At 34.5% G+C, this 18,120-nt stretch overlaps 1 protein-coding gene across 3 annotated transcripts in view; it reads right to left on the bottom strand.

Annotated features, from left to right (window-relative positions):
* Positions 1-18,120, bottom strand: part of ORC3 (origin recognition complex subunit 3) — a 91,482-nt gene that overhangs the window by 50,066 nt on the left and 23,296 nt on the right. For 2 of the 3 annotated variants that reach the window (XM_077162383.1, XM_077162384.1), the window contains exons 3-8: positions 10,749-10,846; positions 10,039-10,183; positions 5,839-5,943; positions 3,757-3,908; positions 2,390-2,523; positions 445-604 (exon numbers count right to left, since the gene is read on the bottom strand). In XM_077162383.1, coding sequence (XP_077018498.1) covers positions 445-604; positions 2,390-2,523; positions 3,757-3,908; positions 5,839-5,943; positions 10,039-10,183; positions 10,749-10,846 — 794 coding nt within the window. Of the gene's footprint in view, positions 1-444; positions 605-2,389; positions 2,524-3,756; positions 3,909-4,090; positions 4,257-5,838; positions 5,944-10,038; positions 10,184-10,748; positions 10,847-18,120 lie in introns of those variants that run through there. The other variant, XM_077162385.1, reaches the window with a different exon arrangement.

Here is an 18,120-nt window from a genome sequence, read left to right as displayed (position 1 = left end):
AGAAACATTATAGGAGTTAAGGTAAAGTCTAAGGAATTTTTCTGAATTTTTTCTGAAGAGTAGCATGACAGTTAGGAAAGAGTCCAATAAAAACTTCAAACGTTTTTGTATTAAATGTAGGACCTAAAATGTATTATAGCTATTCCTAAGAAATCTATAGATTCTTTAAATATTTATTTTTAAAATCTATGATTTTTTCATAGAGTAATGATATATATTACATGCATATGATGTGACCACTGCTTTCATAAAGCTTATATTTTATCTGAAAAGCAATACTGTAACAGTATAAAAACCATTAAATAAAAAAAGTAAAATAAGTGAAGGAATATGTTCAATATAGTACTCTGAGATTGTAGAGATTTATCACTAACATGTTTATTTACGATCTATTCTCAGCAGTTTTCTTTTAACCGTTTCACTGGTACAGTTTTTTCTTTTTACCTTATCAAGTACTGTAGTCAGATGCTCCTTGCAAGACAAAGATTGGAACAGTTCTATACACAATAGAGATGATACTGCATGAGGAAGTAATCGGTGGATGATAATAGGAGATGTGGCGATTCCAAAAATGAGTATTAGTGGAAATTCATGTAGATGTTGACTAGTTTTCAAAGTAAGATACAAAAGTGGAATTTCTTTAGCAAATATATCAATACATATTTCAAAACAAGTTTTATTATAATGTTTATTTTATCAGACACTGTTAATGACTGTCATTCCAAATAAAATTTTCTAGGTAACTCAATTTCCTCTGTTAAAGTAACACAGGAATAGATATTTCCCAGACACTCTAACTCTGAACTCAACCTATTAATGAATCATCTCATTTTATTATAATAATAACACAGAGCTCCAGAGAGATCAAGTGCCTCCTTTCAAGCATTAAGAGTCTCAAGTATTAGAAGAGGCTTTAAGAAATCATTCAATTTAATCTTTAACCCACAATTTGAGCCCTAGTTACAGTCTTCTTCAAAGTTAGGCATCCAGCCTATGCTTTAAAAGTTCAGTGACACGAAGCACACTAATTTCCAAGGTAACTTATTCTATATATAGATATTTTGAATACACCATGTCACCCAGCTGTAATAGGTAAAAATGAGAAAACTTTTCTTACACATATGTAAGACATCTTTTAAAGAACATTACTTCAAAATGTTACATCTCTTCCTTGCACTCTTACATTAAACTTATTGAACATGATTCATGTCATGTGTTCATATGCAAATGACTTTTACAGCTTGAAACAGTGCTGTCTTTGGAGGCTATTATAAGCCACAGACCTCTGTACCATAGCTGATGACTTTGCTTGCTTCCTTCTGTTAGTTAGTGCTTTTCAGTATCCTAGCTGTGTGCAATTCTACCTTCATAGGAGTAAAGTGCATGAACGCTCCTACTGTTTTAAGTTTTTCTTCCATACTTCCTTTTTTTTAACATGGGCAGGTACTAGGAATTGAACCTGGGTCCTCTGGAATGGCAGGTGAGAAATCTGCCTACTGAGCCACCATGGCCCGCCCTTCTTCCATACTTTTGATAGTTAAAGTAGTCATATATCTGAGCTACAAAGAAGTGGAGCTTTGCTGTCACTATTTTGTACAATAACGTGTTTCCAGCGTGTTAAGCTGTTAGCATTAAGACAGTTTTAGCAGTTAGAAATCTTACAATCAATAGGAAAGCTTATAATTAATAGGAAAAAAGACACTACAAAAATAAAAATTGTAAGTACATTTGTAAATTGTAACAAAGTATAGCTTTAGATAACTGTAGCCATAATTATTAAGGCAAGTTAACATTTAGCATAAAATAAATTATATATTAAAAAATCTACCATGGGAAATGCATGACACTAAGATTTAAAAACAGAATTAGTTACTCTAGTTTTGGGTCTCAGAGGGTTGCCTAGAAGGAATGATGAGATCACAAAAGTAGTTTCTCAACTGTAAATATTATATAAGTATACAATAATGTTATTTAGAAAATATTCTTGCTCAGTAAATCTCTGGGAAACACAGAGTCTTTAAAGGTAGACATGTATCAGAAAATAAAAGCTGACAAAAATATCTCAACCTGGCGTAATTTATCCATTTATTTTAAAATACAGACAACCCTGGTAAAATAAGCTAAATTTTATACTACTTCACCATGCTAATTAAAAACTGGCTAACTGTGGTGTTTTGATTCTTGTGCCAAAAAGAAAATGAAAAATGTAATAAGCGTTTGAATATTCAATTATTAAGAACATGAAATCACTTTGGTTTCCATCTAGTTGGTATTAAAATGAAGAATAAATTACCATTCTTTTTTTTTTTAAGTTACTTTTTAAGTTAAAAGCACTATTTCTTAGTAAACAGAGAACTGTAGCACAAAAGATAGGGGACACAACATCTACCTGCTGATAATTATGAAGTCTTGGAGCACTTTTGTGGTGAAGCTTTCCATATCCTTCAAGATAAGCACAACAGGAGGAGACTGCCATTGGGTGGAAGAAGTCCTTTTCTTGCTTGTCATTTTTGGGTCTGTCCTCTTTCAAACCATTGTGGAAAGAAGGAGTTAAAAATAAGCCTTACCACCTAAAACATGCTTTATTACCACAAAGCTAAAGCACATATTGCCACAGTAACACTGTTTCTTTTATTTCTCCCACATAATAGAAACTCATTCCACAGAATCTTTCTATGTCCGACATGGGAATAATAACCAAGAAGAAAAAGATTCAGCAGAATCTGTAACTCATATGAAATATTTATATTTTCAGCTATCTGAGAAAATGATAAGAAAAGCATGGAGAGAAGAGAAAATTTTCTCAATTGATTTTTTTATTGGTTTGCTTTAAGGTGAAAGCTAGTATTTTTCATCAACAACAAAAAAAACACAATAACACTAGTTGCTATTCTAGTACTGTGAAATTTCAAGGTTAATTATCAACAGGCCCAATACCAATTTTCTAAAGATAACTGGCATAAATTATTACAAATAGTGTTTGATTTAAACAAAATCTAAAATTAGAGCTCAAATGAAGACATTATGGTAAGGATTGTATCTAGTTTGAGTTCTTCTAAGCAAAATGAAATGAGTTAATGAAATTTAACTCATGACTTCAGCAGAAATGTTGATTAGAAAATATCAAAATAATGTTTTTTCCTCAGACTATCTGGCTACACAGCATCATACAATAATACTGGTTTTATGGTGCAGTTACTCATGAATCACCTAACTTATGAATTTTCACTAGATAATGTCATGGTAGGATGGAACTTCTCTGTGTTTGTTGATTATACTTTACTTACAGAGCATTTATTGCCAAAGAACTCTAAACATGGAACAAATAAGATTAAATAAAAAGACTATCTCTCACAGAACTAGATTGAAGTGGGTAGTGGATACTAGCATTTCCCAAAAGCAAATCTTGATGAATCTAAGAGATAATGTATAAATGTTATTGGCATTATCACAGAGATAGCATCTACAAAAAAGACAATTCCTGATCTTTTGGTTTTGTCACCAGATAAGATTCTCCTACAAATAAAATGACCTTGTAAGAACCTAAGCACTTACCAAGAATTAGGCTGCATACTAATAAAAGAACACTTTAAAATTCTAGTAGCTTTAGGAAAAATAAGTAGTTACTAATTAACAGTGAGTGCTGCAATAAGAGCACATCCTTATTAGAATAAAACACTACTACATCTAATGTAATTCCAAATCTCTCCAATCATAAGACAATTGCACAGGAGAAAATTATTACTTCAAATTTACCTGTGTGACATTCATATACCAAGCAGAAAGGAAATCCATTGAACAACGTGTCTTTTTCTGGGTGACCTGAACACTTTCCTCTTCTTTGGAGTCTATATTTATATAGCAGTCCATCAACTGGGAAACCAGCTTTTGCAAAAAATGTTTTACATCTGCAGAACATAAAAAGGATTACCTCCTCTTAAAACAAATTTAAAGCCCCCTGAAACACTGATTGTATATTACACTGTTTGAATAGGGAGGGTGTGCCAGTCTGAATGTGTGTGTGTCCCAGAAAAGCAAAGTTCTTTAATCCTCATTCAATATTGTTGGGTGAGGTCTTTTTTATTGTTACCATGGAGATGAGACCTTCTTGATGGTAGGTGATAACTTTTGATTAGATGGTTTCCATAGACATATGCCTCTACCCACTGAAGGTGGGGTTGCTTACTGGAGTCCTTTAAGAGGGAATCATTTTGGGAAAAAGCTTTAGCGCCAGCAGAGTCCAGACAGCCAGAGACCTTTGGAAATGAAGAAAGAAAATGCCCCTGGGGAAGACATTTGAAACAAGAATCCAGATAGCCCAGCAGATGCCAGCCACGTCTTCCCACCTGACAGAGGTACTCCTGACCCATTGGGCTTTTTTGAACCAAGATATCTGGATGCCTTAGTGTGGATATTTTTACAGGTTTAGAACTGTCAACTTCCAACTTAATACATTTCCTTTTTAAAAGCCATTCAATTTCTGGTATATTGCCTCCCAGTAGCTTACAAACTAAAAGTGTTTTACTACACTTACCATCAATATCACTAACATAACATTTAACATATTAACTGTTGCTGCTCATTAGTACTCATTCCTTAATATTTAAAATAAAACATCATTAATTCAGAATGATTAGTTCATGTGTGTATTTCTATATGAAAATAATATATATTTAAATTACTGTGGACTAGGAAGTGTTTTCTATTAAAGAACAGTGAATCATTTACATAAATTATTTTACTAATTACAAGTCTTCCTTATAGTCATTTTCTGAAGAAGATGTACTAAAGGCTTTTACTTAATTCCAACCAGTTTATGAGAAAAAGTAATAGAAAGAAACACATAAACATTTTTGGGCTTTTATCACTGTGGATCAGCCCTTCTAGCAGTCTAAACATATTTTTCTAAATTAGTGTCCACATCTTTTGTGATTTTATGGCTTTACAGAGTCAATATTAGATCTGTCAATGAACTATTTTTACTATGGTGACCTTTCAAATATAAGCCCATGTAGTCAGTCTACTCTCTGTTTGGCTATATAAGAGCTCCCATTCCCCATTCTCAGCTCACTGACGCACACCTTTCTGCTTATTTAAAGTTTCACCAGATTAAGGAATACAGCTTTCAAAATATCCGCACTACTACTGGGAGGGTCCTAGAGTTGGGAAATTATACCCTCCACAAAAGGCATATTCATGTCCCAATCCCTTGTTCTGTGGGTAAGAACCAATTTGTAAATAGGACCTTTGAAGATATTATTAGTTAAGTGCCCAAACTGAATGAGGGTAGGTCTTAATCCAATATGGCTGAGCTCCTTATAAGCAAAGGAAACCAAACACAGAAAGAGAAGCCATGGGGAGCAGCCAGAAACTGGAACTGAACAGAAACTGGAAGAGAAAGAAGACACTGCTGCCAAGTGCACTGCCATGTGATAAAAAAAAACCATGTTCCCAAAGATAACCAGCCAGCCAGAAGATACCAACCCCAGTAGGAAGCAAGTCTTCTAGTCTCTGAAAGCATGAGCCAATAAATTCCTGTTGTTAATCGAACCCATTGTATGGTATTTGTTTTAGCAGCTGGGAAACTAATATGCCTGGTATGGCAGAGGTGGGGACAGAATTAAGGAAGCAAAAGGGAGCAAAGGGCCCTGTCATTACCAGGATTACTCTGGAAGACATTAGTCTTCACCCTTACAAAAATGAGGCACTGTGCTCTTCCCACAAATAAAAAGGGATAAAGAAAGGAATATTAACAGAATTGGGGCAGGGGGAGGACGTAAGGAAGAAAGTTATAGCATTTCAACATGATTATAAGATTATTACGACATTTATCTTTACCTGGACAATCTTTAGCTTGCAATGAAACCACATATGGTGTGATGTTATTCTGAAGGACCTCTGTTAAACTTCTGAATGTTAAATCATGATCTGTTACATTCACACCTATGGGATAATACATCAATATTGCATCACATTTTTACTAGTAACATTTGGCAAAAAAATCTATTTAATATGCCAAGTGAACTAAAAAGTAAAGACATTTAAAAAACATGATTAATAACAGAAATCAAGAAAATGTACTGTATATATGAAGAGATATTGATAATAACAGATATCTGGATGTACACATATTTAGTGGTCAGGAAAGATAAATTTAGGACAATTTCTCTTGCAAAAAATGAGTAATCTGACTCCTGAAAACATCTTAAAAGTAATTCCATTACTTTTTCTAGTTCAGAATTCTTTAAAATAATGATTCAAAAATAAGAGGCTATGAAAAAAAGAGGCTACGGATTCTAGCCTTACTATGACCCTGACTTAGCCTGCCTAATAACTGAGGAAAATCCAATCATGAAAAATCATAATACTAAATACCACAGGTAAAATTTACCCTATAATGATTTCTGTGGGAAGAATTTAACAAATTAAAACTATGGGCCCTTTTGATACTCACTGAACCTAAGATTACCATCTCTACAATTCAGTTTTAATGCTCTCCATATTAATTATCAGAAGTGAGTGGAAATGTCCCCATTATTTTAAAGAAGATTCAGTTAACCAAAGCTTCCATTAGCAATAATCTGCAATATCTAGAATGTCCTTTGGTACTTAAAAAGGTGACAACAGCAGATATACTGAATCTGCTTGAGAACTGCTACTGTATAACTGCCATTGATTGGAAGAAAAGAAAAAGGTTCAGAATCATCCAAACAATCAATAAGCCACTTTTTTTTTTGCTTGGGAGAGTCACACATAAAAACGTTGGCCGGCTATTTTTTAATGGGCATATATCTGTTTTAAATTAAAAATTGTGCAATTGTGCTTAAGCATTCCCTGAATACACATCTTTTTTAGAGTATCAAAACTATACTTCTAAATGAACAATCTGAAGAGGAAATTAAAAAAACAATGTAATTTATAATAGCACACAAAAGAATAAAATATTTAGATATAAATCTAATGAAGAAAGTGAAAGACTTGTACACTGAAAACTACAAACCACTGCTAAAAGAAAGCAAAGAAGACCTAAACAAACTGAATGATAAATAAACTGAATGACATCGTGTTCATGGATTGAAGATTTAATATTGTTTAAGATGACAGTACTACCCAAAATGATCTGGAGAGTCAATGCAATCCCTATCAAAAGTTGAATGGCCTTCTCTTCAGAAATGCAAAAGCTGACCCTCAAAATCATATGGAATTATAAGAGACGCTGAAAAGCCAAACTAAATTTGAAAAACAAGAACAAAGTTGGAGGACTCACACTTTCTGACTTCAAAACTTACTACAAAGCTATAGGAATCAAAACAGTGTATAACAGCATACATACAGACCAATGGAACAGAACTGAGAGTCCAGAAATAACCTATAAATCGATGGCAAAACGATTTTTGACAAAGATGCCAACACCAATGGGGAAAGAATAGCCCCTTTAACATGACAGACACATGAAAAGAATGAAGGCAGACCCCTACCTCACATCATATACAATAATCAACTCAACATGGAACAATAACTTATATATAAAAGTAAAACTATAAAACCCTTAGAAGAAAACATAGGGGCAAGTCTTCATGACCTTGGAGTTGGCAACAGATTCTTAGATATGACACCAAAAGAAAAAATAAATTGGACTTCATCAAAATTCAAAACATTCACACATCAAAGGACATTATCAAGAAAGTGAAAAAAACAACCTACAGAATGGGAGAAAATAGCTGCAAATAACATATAAGGGTCTAGTATACAAAATACATGAAGAATTCTAACTCAACAACAAAGAAACAAACCCAACTGAAAAATGGGCAAAGGACTTCAACAGACATTTCTCCAATGAGACATGAAGAGATGCTCAACACCATTAGCTTGCAAAAGCAAATTACAATGAGGTATCACTTCACACCCACTATGATGGCCATAATCAAAACGACAGCAAATGTGAGAATTTGGAGAAAGTGGAACCCTTGCACATTGCTGGTGGGAATGTGAACTGGTTCACCACTGTGGAAAACAGTTTGGCAGTTTTTTAAAAAGTCAAAAATAGAATTATCATATGATGCAGCAATCCCACTGTTTGTTATATAGCTAAGAAGTTTGAAAACAGGTTCAAACAAATTCTTATAAATTAATGTTCACAGCAGTACTATTCACAATAGCCAAAAGGTGGAAAAACTTAACTGTCCTTCAATAGATGAAAAAAAAAAGGGGTATATACATACAATGAAATACCATTCAGCCATAAAAAGGAACGAAGTAGTGATACATGCTACAATGTCAATAAACCCTGAACATATGTACAGTGAAAGAAGCCAGACACAGTCACATATTGTTATGATTCCATTTATATAAAATATCTAGAATAGGTAAAGCTACAGAGACAGAAAGCAGACCAGTGGATGCCAGGAGCTGCAGGGTGGGGGGAACAAGGATAAGGGATTAATGAGTATGAGGTTTATTTTGGAGTGATGAAAATGTTTTCGACCTAGACAGAAGTGGTGGTTGCATAATATTGTAAATGTACCACATGCCTATGAATTACATACTTTAAAATGGTTAATTTTATGTTATTATGACTGCCACCTCAATTTAAAAAATTAAAACAAAAAAGACCTATATTCCCAGTATGTATTATGGTCTATGATGGTGATGCTGCATCTCTGAACAAATTTGGGAGTTCAATAAAATATTGGCTTATTTTGTCTTTTATTGATTGACTTTATAAACGATTTAAAATTAGGTTCCTTAAAACAGTGGGCTTTTCTATTGCAAACAAGATAAACAACAATGTCTTTAACTCTTAAGGCTACTGATTTGAAACATATGATTCCCATTAGCTTAGCAGGGATTTCAATTTTCTTTAGAAAATATTATCCACCACTGTACAGTGCTCTCACAACAGCCCATCAGGCCATCCCTCTCGATTGTGTTTCCCTCCTTCTACCTCCATTTGCCTATACCTGGCAGGAGTGAAACGTAACATTCAAAAGCACAAGGGGCATCAACTGGGTCTCAATCGCTCACCCATGATTGAACTTTGATGGCAGGCTATACTCTAAAGCTGGCCCACAGCATTAAAAAATCATTCCCTTGAATCTTGCTACTCAAAGTGTGGTCACCAGACCAGACGTATGGCCATTACATGTTAGAAAGGTAGAATTTCAAGTCCTAGCCCAGATTTATTAATGAAAATCTACATTTTAACAAGATTTTCAATACTACATATTTGTAGTAGGACTCTGTGAATCAGGAACAAGTATTAGGTAATGAGAAGTCTTAGAGGCAACATTAAAACAAAATTAGCTTCTAAAAACAAAACAAAACAAAAGCGAAATTAGTTTCTTATCTCAGTGCCCACTAATACAATAAACCCTGAATAAATAAAAAATTGGAACTGAAATGAAGAATATGCTTGGAACCTAAATAAATCAACTTTCATGTCAAAAGAAATGATGGATGTTTGCTAATTCTCCAAATAAAATTTTTCCCACTGCCCTACAATCCAAATGTAGGGTAAAGACGGGATATTAATGAAAGTCATTTAAATACTACAAAGTTTTCAGTCTGCAAATTAATTTATTCACAATTTATTCAAACCCCTCTATAGGCAATTAAGAGACTGAAAAACTAAGGAAATAGAGTAATTCCACTGAAAATATATCAAAAATAAAGTATAAAAAATCCAATCTACTAACACACTGGTGGTTTCTTTATTACCAAATCTAACTCTCACATATTCTCATATATAAGAAAGAAAGAGTAAAATCAACAAATATATTTCCCCTTCATTTCTCTGGAAATTAACAAAATTGAGGGGAGCTTTACCTAGCCCTAAATCAACTTCTTCTCTTTTACAGATATACAATCAGTATAAGGAACTTTCATTGGTTTTGAAAGTATGTAAACCAAACTATGATTGGTTTCACTCTTTAAGTCAAAGAGACAAAACTAGTTTACCAAAACAACCTATCCTCCACTATACTCAACACAAAACCAACAAACACACCAAAATACACACTAACAAAAATACATACATACCTAGAACAAGAGCAGCAGTTGGAATTTCTCTGGCTTTTATTTGACCACTCCAGTCTCTTGAATTCCTCCGGAATCCAGAATGAGACTTTTGCAGAAATCCAACTAGACTGTCAAACAAGTTTTTATTTAATTCTTCTTGCAGTCGCTACAAAGAAAACAAAAACTTCGTGCATTACTATTACCAATAATTTGACACATCGTAACTGGTTTTCAAAAGAAAAGTGTGATACCTCTTCCAAAGGCATTTAAAAACAAAACAATATACAGCAAGATGTCTGCCAAACAGAACAAGTCTGCTGGAGATGCTGACCCTAGGGCTACTGATTTGCTGTAGTAGAAATTTTTTACAGCTGGAATCTAAAGAATATGTAATGAATATAGGGATGAGGAAGTGAAGTTCAGGAATAGCTTGATTTTCTTATTTGCATAACTGAATGGATAATTTAAAGAGTGACACCGTTTAAAAGCTGTGAGGATATGTAAAGGGTTCCTTGTCTTATCAGTTATCATTATAAGCATATATTCTAGTACCTGAAGCTATGTTTACTATTTGAAACATGAGTATTTTTTTAGGATTTACAGGTTATGCTTGGCCAGTATTTCCTATATTTCATCAATATTCTTGAAAATGGTGGGAAGGAAGATGGAAAGCACCAAATATGAGATCGGTAAAAGTAGAGAAATGCCAGGTTATTACAAAGAGTACTCACTTCAGTTTCAGATTTCATCTGTTGCCACATCAACTGATAAGTTTCAAATCGAAGCCTACTGTCCTCAGACGTACATTTCCCTTTATTAAAATAGTCCTCTAAAAATACAAAAAAAAAGTACATTTCTTAACTTTATTTTTCTATAGTAAAAGTTAGAAAATCTCTGTGCAAAGTAACACAATATGTGATAGAGTTGAATTTTTTTTGTATGCATGGAAAAAACATACATTGATATAGGCAACATTCAATATCCTTTGGCTTTAATCTATAGATGACATAGTTTTACCATATTAATTATATCTTTAAGATTAAAACATCTTTAATTTTTAGATTGTATTTCTATTATTTACTCATTGAAATCACAATTTTTATTTATGCTATAGTTTACCTTTAATATTACTTGGATTCCATTATTTGCTCTTATTCTATGACCTTGTATATTCTGCTTAATATTATGTGCTTTAAACTTTACCTTATTAAATATGATTAATATTATTACTATTCCTGTTCTTTAGTTTGACTGATTAAGTTTAATCCAATATTTACTGTCTGTATTATTTTATATCCTTTCTTTCATGCTTTCCAATTGGTTAGTGTGTTAGTTAGATTCAGTTGTCAACTTGGCCAGGTGAGCATACCTAATTCTGTTGCTGAGGACACAAGCCAAATGTACGTGAACCTCATCTGTTGCTAATTACATCTGCAGTCGGCTAGGAGGCGTGTCTGCTGTAATGACTGATGTTTGACTTAATTGGCTGGTGCTTAAATGAGAGAGCGCAATGTTGCACAGCCAAGCAGCTCGGCATTCCTCATCTCAGCACTTGCAGCTCAGCCCAGGCCTTTGGAGATGCAGAAAGAAGTCACCCCGGGGAAAGTTGTTGGAACCCAGGGGCCTGGAGAGAAGACCAGCAGAGACCATCCTGTGCCTTCCACATAAGACAGAACCTCAGTGGAAAGTCAGCTGCCTTTCCTCTGAAGTACCAACAAAATAAATCCCCTTTTATTAAAAGCCAATCCATCTCTGGTGTGTTGCATTTCGGCAGCTAGCAAACCAGAACAGTTAGTGATTTGTCCAAATACTGTTTATTGTAGTGGTTTTCAAACTTTTTTTTAACCATTATCCACTTTAAGGAAAACATTTTACAATGTGACCCAACACACGTATGTATAACAAAAATAAAAGCCCATGTCCCACAAAAAAATACTTACTCTTACCACGTAACTGTTTCAAAAAATGTAAAATCATGAACCACTAACTTGATTGCATGACTCACACATGGTTTATGACCTGCCATTTGAAAAGCAAAGATTTACTGAATAATCTACCCTATCTCCCACTGATTTGAAATGACCTTATAGTTGAAATACTTATAAATACATGGAACTATTTTTAAACTTTCTCTTTTGTTCTACTGAATCCAACTCTATTTCCATACCAGTCTTGAACTGTTCTAATTAGTGTGGTCTTGTAGTACATTTAATATTTAAGAACCAGGTATTTTCCCCACTAGTACTAAACATTGATTTTCTTTTTCAAAAAATGTTATACCATCCTTTCAAATTAATTAAATAATTTTGTCACATTCTTAAAAATAATTATACTGTTCTTTGACCGAGATAAAATAAAATTTTTAGATTCATGTGGGGAGATAGGACACGTTAAGAATATTAAGAAATTTCCATCAGAAACTCTTAACAGAACATTTATGTTCCTTATAGTTATCTACTTCCTTCCATATTTATTCACTCCTACGTATTTTAGTGTACCAGTTAGAACTTTCATAATATTAAATAACTGTGAAAATACACATTTTGTTCCTGACTTTACTGAGATGCTGAGAGTATTCTTCCATCAAATTGTTTTTACTTTTTAAATTTTTATATATCACAATATTTTCCATTTAAACATTTTTAAGCATACAATTTCATATTATCATAATGTGCTACTATCACCACCATCTACAAACACAACTTTTTCATCATCCCAAACGGATAATCCATGCTCATTAAGGAATAACTTTCCATTCTGCCCCCTATCACTCACACCAACTTCTGGTAACCTCTAATATATACATTCTGCCTCTGTGAATTTGCATATTTTAAAATATTTTATGTAAGTGGAATCGTATAATATTTGTCCTTTAGTGTCTGGTTTATTTCACTCAACATCTCTTCAAGGTTCATCCATTTGAAGTGTGCTGGTTGGAAATGATATATTTTCCCTAGAAACACCATGTTTTAATCCTAATTCCATTTTGTAAAGGCAGCCGTTTCTTCTAATCCCTATTCAGTATTGAATGCTTGAAACTGTAATTAGATCATCTTCCTGGAGATGTGATTTAATCAAGAGTGCTTGTTAAGCTGAATTAGCTGGAGGCATGTCCCCACCCATTTGGGTGGGTCTTGATTAGTTTCTGAAGTCCTACAAAAGAGGAAACATTTTGGTGAAAGAAGGAGATTCAGAGAGAGCAAAGCAGAATGACACAGCCACGAGAAGCAGAGTCCACCAGCCAGACCTTTGGAGATGAAGAAGGAAAATGCCTTTCAGGGAGCTTCATGAAACAGGAAGCCAGGAGAAGCCAGCAGATGACACCATGTTCGCCATGTGCCCTTCCAGATGAGAGAGGAATCCTGACCGCGTTCACTATGTGCCTTTCCAGATGAGACAGAAACTCTGTGTTCGCCACGTGCCCTTCCATTTGAGAGAGAAACCCTGAACTTCATTATCCTTCTTGAACCAAAGTATGTTTCCCTGGATGCCTTAGATTGGACATTTCTATAGACTTGTTTTAATTGGGACACTTTCTCAGCCTTAGAATTGTAAACTAGCAACTTATTAAATTCCCTTTTTTAAAAGCCATTCCATTTCTGGTATATTGCATTCCAGCAGCTAGCAGACTAGAACATGAAGCATATATCAGAACTTCATTTTTTTCATGCCTGAATACTACTACATTGTATGTATCACAATATTGTTTACCCATTTGTCTATAGATGGATATTTGGGTTGCTTCTACCTTTTGGCTATTGGGCTACTATAAATAAAGATATGCTACCATAAATACTGGTGTACAAATACCTGCTTTCGATTCTTTGGGGTATCTGCCTAGAAATGGAATTGCCAGGTCTTATGCAATTCTGTGGTTAACTTTTTGAGGAACTGCCAAACAGTTCTCCACAGCGGCTACACCATAGTACATTCCCACTAACAAAGTTTCCAATATCTTCACTTCTTTGCCATATTTTCTTTTTTTAATACTAGGCATCTCAGTGGTTGTGCATCTCTTTGTGATTTTTGTTTTTTTGGTAGCAAGACCTGGTACTACAGTCTTTTTTTTTAATTCAGAAATCTTCAGACACATACATTTTATACATGGTGTACAATCAATGGCTCACAATATCATCATTAGGAATGGCTTTTCCTAATAACTAATGGTGCTGAGCATCTTTTTTTAAATAATTTTTTATTAATTAAGAGAAAATTACAAGAAACGCAAACATCCTTAATATATGCTCATTCTGCTCTACATATATAATCAGTAATTCACAATATCATCATAGTTGCATATTCATCATCACGATCATTCTTAGAACATTTGCATCAATTCAGAAAAAGAAGTAAAAAGACAACAGAAAAATAAAACAAAAATAGAAAAAGAAAAAAAGAATTTTACATACCATAGCCCTCCCTTTCATTGATCACTAGCATTTCAAACTGAATTTATTTTAACATTTGTTCCCCCTATTATTTATTTTTTTTCCATATGTTCTACTCATCTGTTGACAAGGTAGATAAAAGGAACAGCAGACACAGGTTTTCACAATCACACAGTCACACTGTGAAAGCTATATCATTATACAATCATCATCAAGAAACATGGCTACTGGAACACAGCTCTACATTTTCAGGCAGTTCCCTCCAGCCTCTCCCATTACATCATGGATAACAAGGTGATATCTACTTAATGCATAAGAATAACCTCCAGGATAACCTCCCAACTCTGTTTGGAATCTCACAGCCATTGACACTTTGTCTCATTTCACTCTTCCCCCTTTTGGTGGGGAAGGTTTTCTCAATCCCTCGATGCTGGGTCTCAGCTCATTCAGGAGTTTTTCTCAATCCCTTAATGCTGAGTCTTAGCTCATTCTCGGTTTTCTGTCCCACGTTGCCAGGAAGGTCCACACCCCTGGGAGTCATGTCCCACATAGACAGTGGGAGATTGGTGAGTTTGCTTGTTGTATTGGCTGGAGACAGAGGCCACATCTGAGCAACAAAAGAGGTTCTCTTGGGGGTGACTCTTAGGCCTAATTTTAAGTAGGCTTGACCTATCCTTTGTGGGGTTAAGTTTCATGTGAACAAACCCCAAGATGGGGCGGTGCTGAGCATCTTTTTATGTGCTTGTTGGCCATTTGTATACCTCTTTGGAGAAATGTCTTTTGAAAGTCTGTTGCCCATTTTTCAGTGGGTTTTTTTTTTCTTACTGTGTAGGAATTTTTCATAATGGATACTAGATTCTTATTAAATAAGGATTTGAAACTATTTTCTCCCTTTCATAGGCTGTTCTTTTCACTCTCTTGATAATGTTCTGTGATGTACAAAAACTCCAATTTTATGTGAAGTTCAATTAATCTATTTTTTCTTTGGTTGCTATACTTTTAGTGTCATATCTAAGAAATCACTGCTGAAATCCAAAGTCATGAAGATTTTCTCCTCCTCAAGTTTTAATTTAATTAACTGTTAGTTTGAAAATATAAATTCTTTTCAGGTTAAGGAACTTTCCTTCTAACTATAACTGACTCAGAGTTTTTAACAAACATTGATTTTTTTAAAAATATTTTTATTGACAAAACATAACATACAAACACAAACATTCTTAACATATGAACATTCCATTCTTGGTATATAATCAATGACTCACAATATCATCACATAGCTGCATATTCATCACCATGATCATTTCTTAGAACATGTGCGTCACTCCAGAAAAAAAAAAAATTAAAAAAAAAATTCATACATGCCATATACTCCTTACCCCTCCCTCTCAATTGACTGCTAGTATTTCCATCAACCCAATATATTTTAAAATTTGTTCCCCCTATTTTTTCTATACTACTTACCACTCCCTTTCATTGATCACTAGTATTTCAACCTACTCAATATATTTTAACATTTGTTCCCCCTATTACTTATTTATTTTTAATCCATGTGTTTTACTCATCTGTCCATACCATAAATAAAAGAAGCATCAGACACAAGGTTTTCACAATCACACAGTCACACTGCAAAAGCTATATCATCACACAGTCATCTTCAAGAAACATGGCTACGGGAACACAGCTCTACAGTTTCAGGCACTTCCCTCTAGCCTCTCTAATACACCTTAAATTAAAAAAGGAATGTCTATATAATGCGTAAGAATAACCTTCAGGATAACCTCTTGACTCTGTTTGAAATCTCTCAACCACTGATACTTAATGTTGTCTCATTTCTCGCCTGCTATCTTTCAGTCAAGAAGGTTTTCTCAATCCCCTGAGGCTGAGTCCCAGTTCATTTGGGGATTTCTGTGCCTTGTTGCCAGAGAGTCATGCTCCACATAGAGAGGGAGGGCAGTGAGTTTGCTTGTGTTGACTGTGAGAGACAGGTCACATCTGAGCAACAAAAGAGGTTCTCTGAGGGTGACTCTTGGGCCTAATTTTAAGTAGGCTTAGCTAATCCTTTGCCAGGATAAGTTGCATATGGACAAATCCAAGATGGAGGGTTTGGCCCAGTGATTTGGTTGCGCCCCACTGCTTGAGAGAATATAAGGAATTCTCCACATGTTGAATTTTCTCCCTTTCTCATCATTCCCCCGAGGGGACTTTGCAAGCACTTCCCTATTCACTGTTCAAATCACCCTGGGATTTATAAGGGCACCACACTGGACAAACCTACAAAATCTCATGCCCTATTCAAGGTTCCATGTACTTAATGGTGTTCAATTAACCTGCCCATATAAGTTATATTAGGAAATGTAATAGTCAAAATAGAAATTTTGTACCAAATAAATATTTTTTGCTTTAGTCTCACACAGAAGTTGAAGTATTAAAATATGAATGACCATCTATTTTCAACACCCTGCAATACTGATATCCCTTTGTTCTTCCTCATGCAAAAACATTTCTTAGTTTGTACATTTGGTCACTATCATCGTACACTCTAGGCATTCCTAGATTATACCATCTCAGTTTTTATCATCTATTTTTCCTTCCAGTTTCATATGTGCCCCCAGCACTCCTCCCTCTATCATTCTCACATTCATCTTCATTCAGTGTATTTACATTATAGTGCTACAATTTAGTAGTATTCTGCTATTCATTTCTGAATTTTATAATCAGTCCTGTTGCACAATCTGTATCCCTTCAGCTCCAATTACTCAATCCTACCCTATTTCTATCTCCTGATGACCTCTGTACTTAACCTGAAATTCTCCAAGTTCATTCATTAATGTTAGTTTATATCAGTAAGACCATACAGTATTTGTCCTTTTGTTTCTGGCTAACCTCACTCAGAATAATGTCCTCAAGGTCCATCCATGTTGTTACATGCTTCATGACTTTATTCTGCTTAAAGCTGCATAATATTCCATGGTAAGAATATATCACAGCTTGTTTAACTGGTCTGTTAATGGACATTTGGGCTGTTTGCATCTCTTGGCAATTGTAAATAATGCTGCTATAAATATTGGGATGCAAATGTCCATTTGTATCCTCGCCCCCATGTCCTCTGATTAGATACCTAGCAATGGCATTGCCGGATCATATGGCAATTCTCTACTTAGCTTCCTGAGGAACTGCCAGACCGCCTTTTACAGAAGTGGTTCCATTTTACATTCCCACCAACAGGGGGGTAAGTGTGTCTCTTTCTCCATATCCTGTCCAGCATGTGTCGTTTTCTGCTTTATTGACAATGGTCATTCTGGTGGGTGTGAGATGATAACTCAGTGTGGTCTTGATTTGCATTTCCCTAATAACCAGGGGAAGTTGAGTCTCTTTTCATATGCCTTTTTGCCATTTGTATTTCCTCTTCTGAGAAGTGCCTGTTACCTGTTTTGTAATTGGTCTGTTGTCTTTTTTGTTGTTGAGTTGAACAATCTCTTTATATATTCTGGATACTAGACCCTTACCTGATAATGTTGTTTCCAAATATTGTTTTCCATTGTGCAGGCTGTCTTTTTATTTTCTTGACAAAGGTCTTTGATGCACAAAAGTGTTTAATTTTTAGGAATTTCCATTTATCTGTTTCTTTCTTCAATGCTTGGGCTTTGGGTGTAAGATCTAGAAAACTGCCTCCTATCACAAGTTTTATAAGATATTTCCCTACATTTTCTTCTAG

Source organism: Tamandua tetradactyla, chromosome 5, assembly GCF_023851605.1.
Source record: "Tamandua tetradactyla isolate mTamTet1 chromosome 5, mTamTet1.pri, whole genome shotgun sequence".
Classification (NCBI taxonomy): domain Eukaryota; kingdom Metazoa; phylum Chordata; class Mammalia; order Pilosa; family Myrmecophagidae; genus Tamandua; species Tamandua tetradactyla.
Note: the sequence above shows the minus strand (reverse complement) of the source record. Positions and strands in the feature narration are given on the sequence as shown.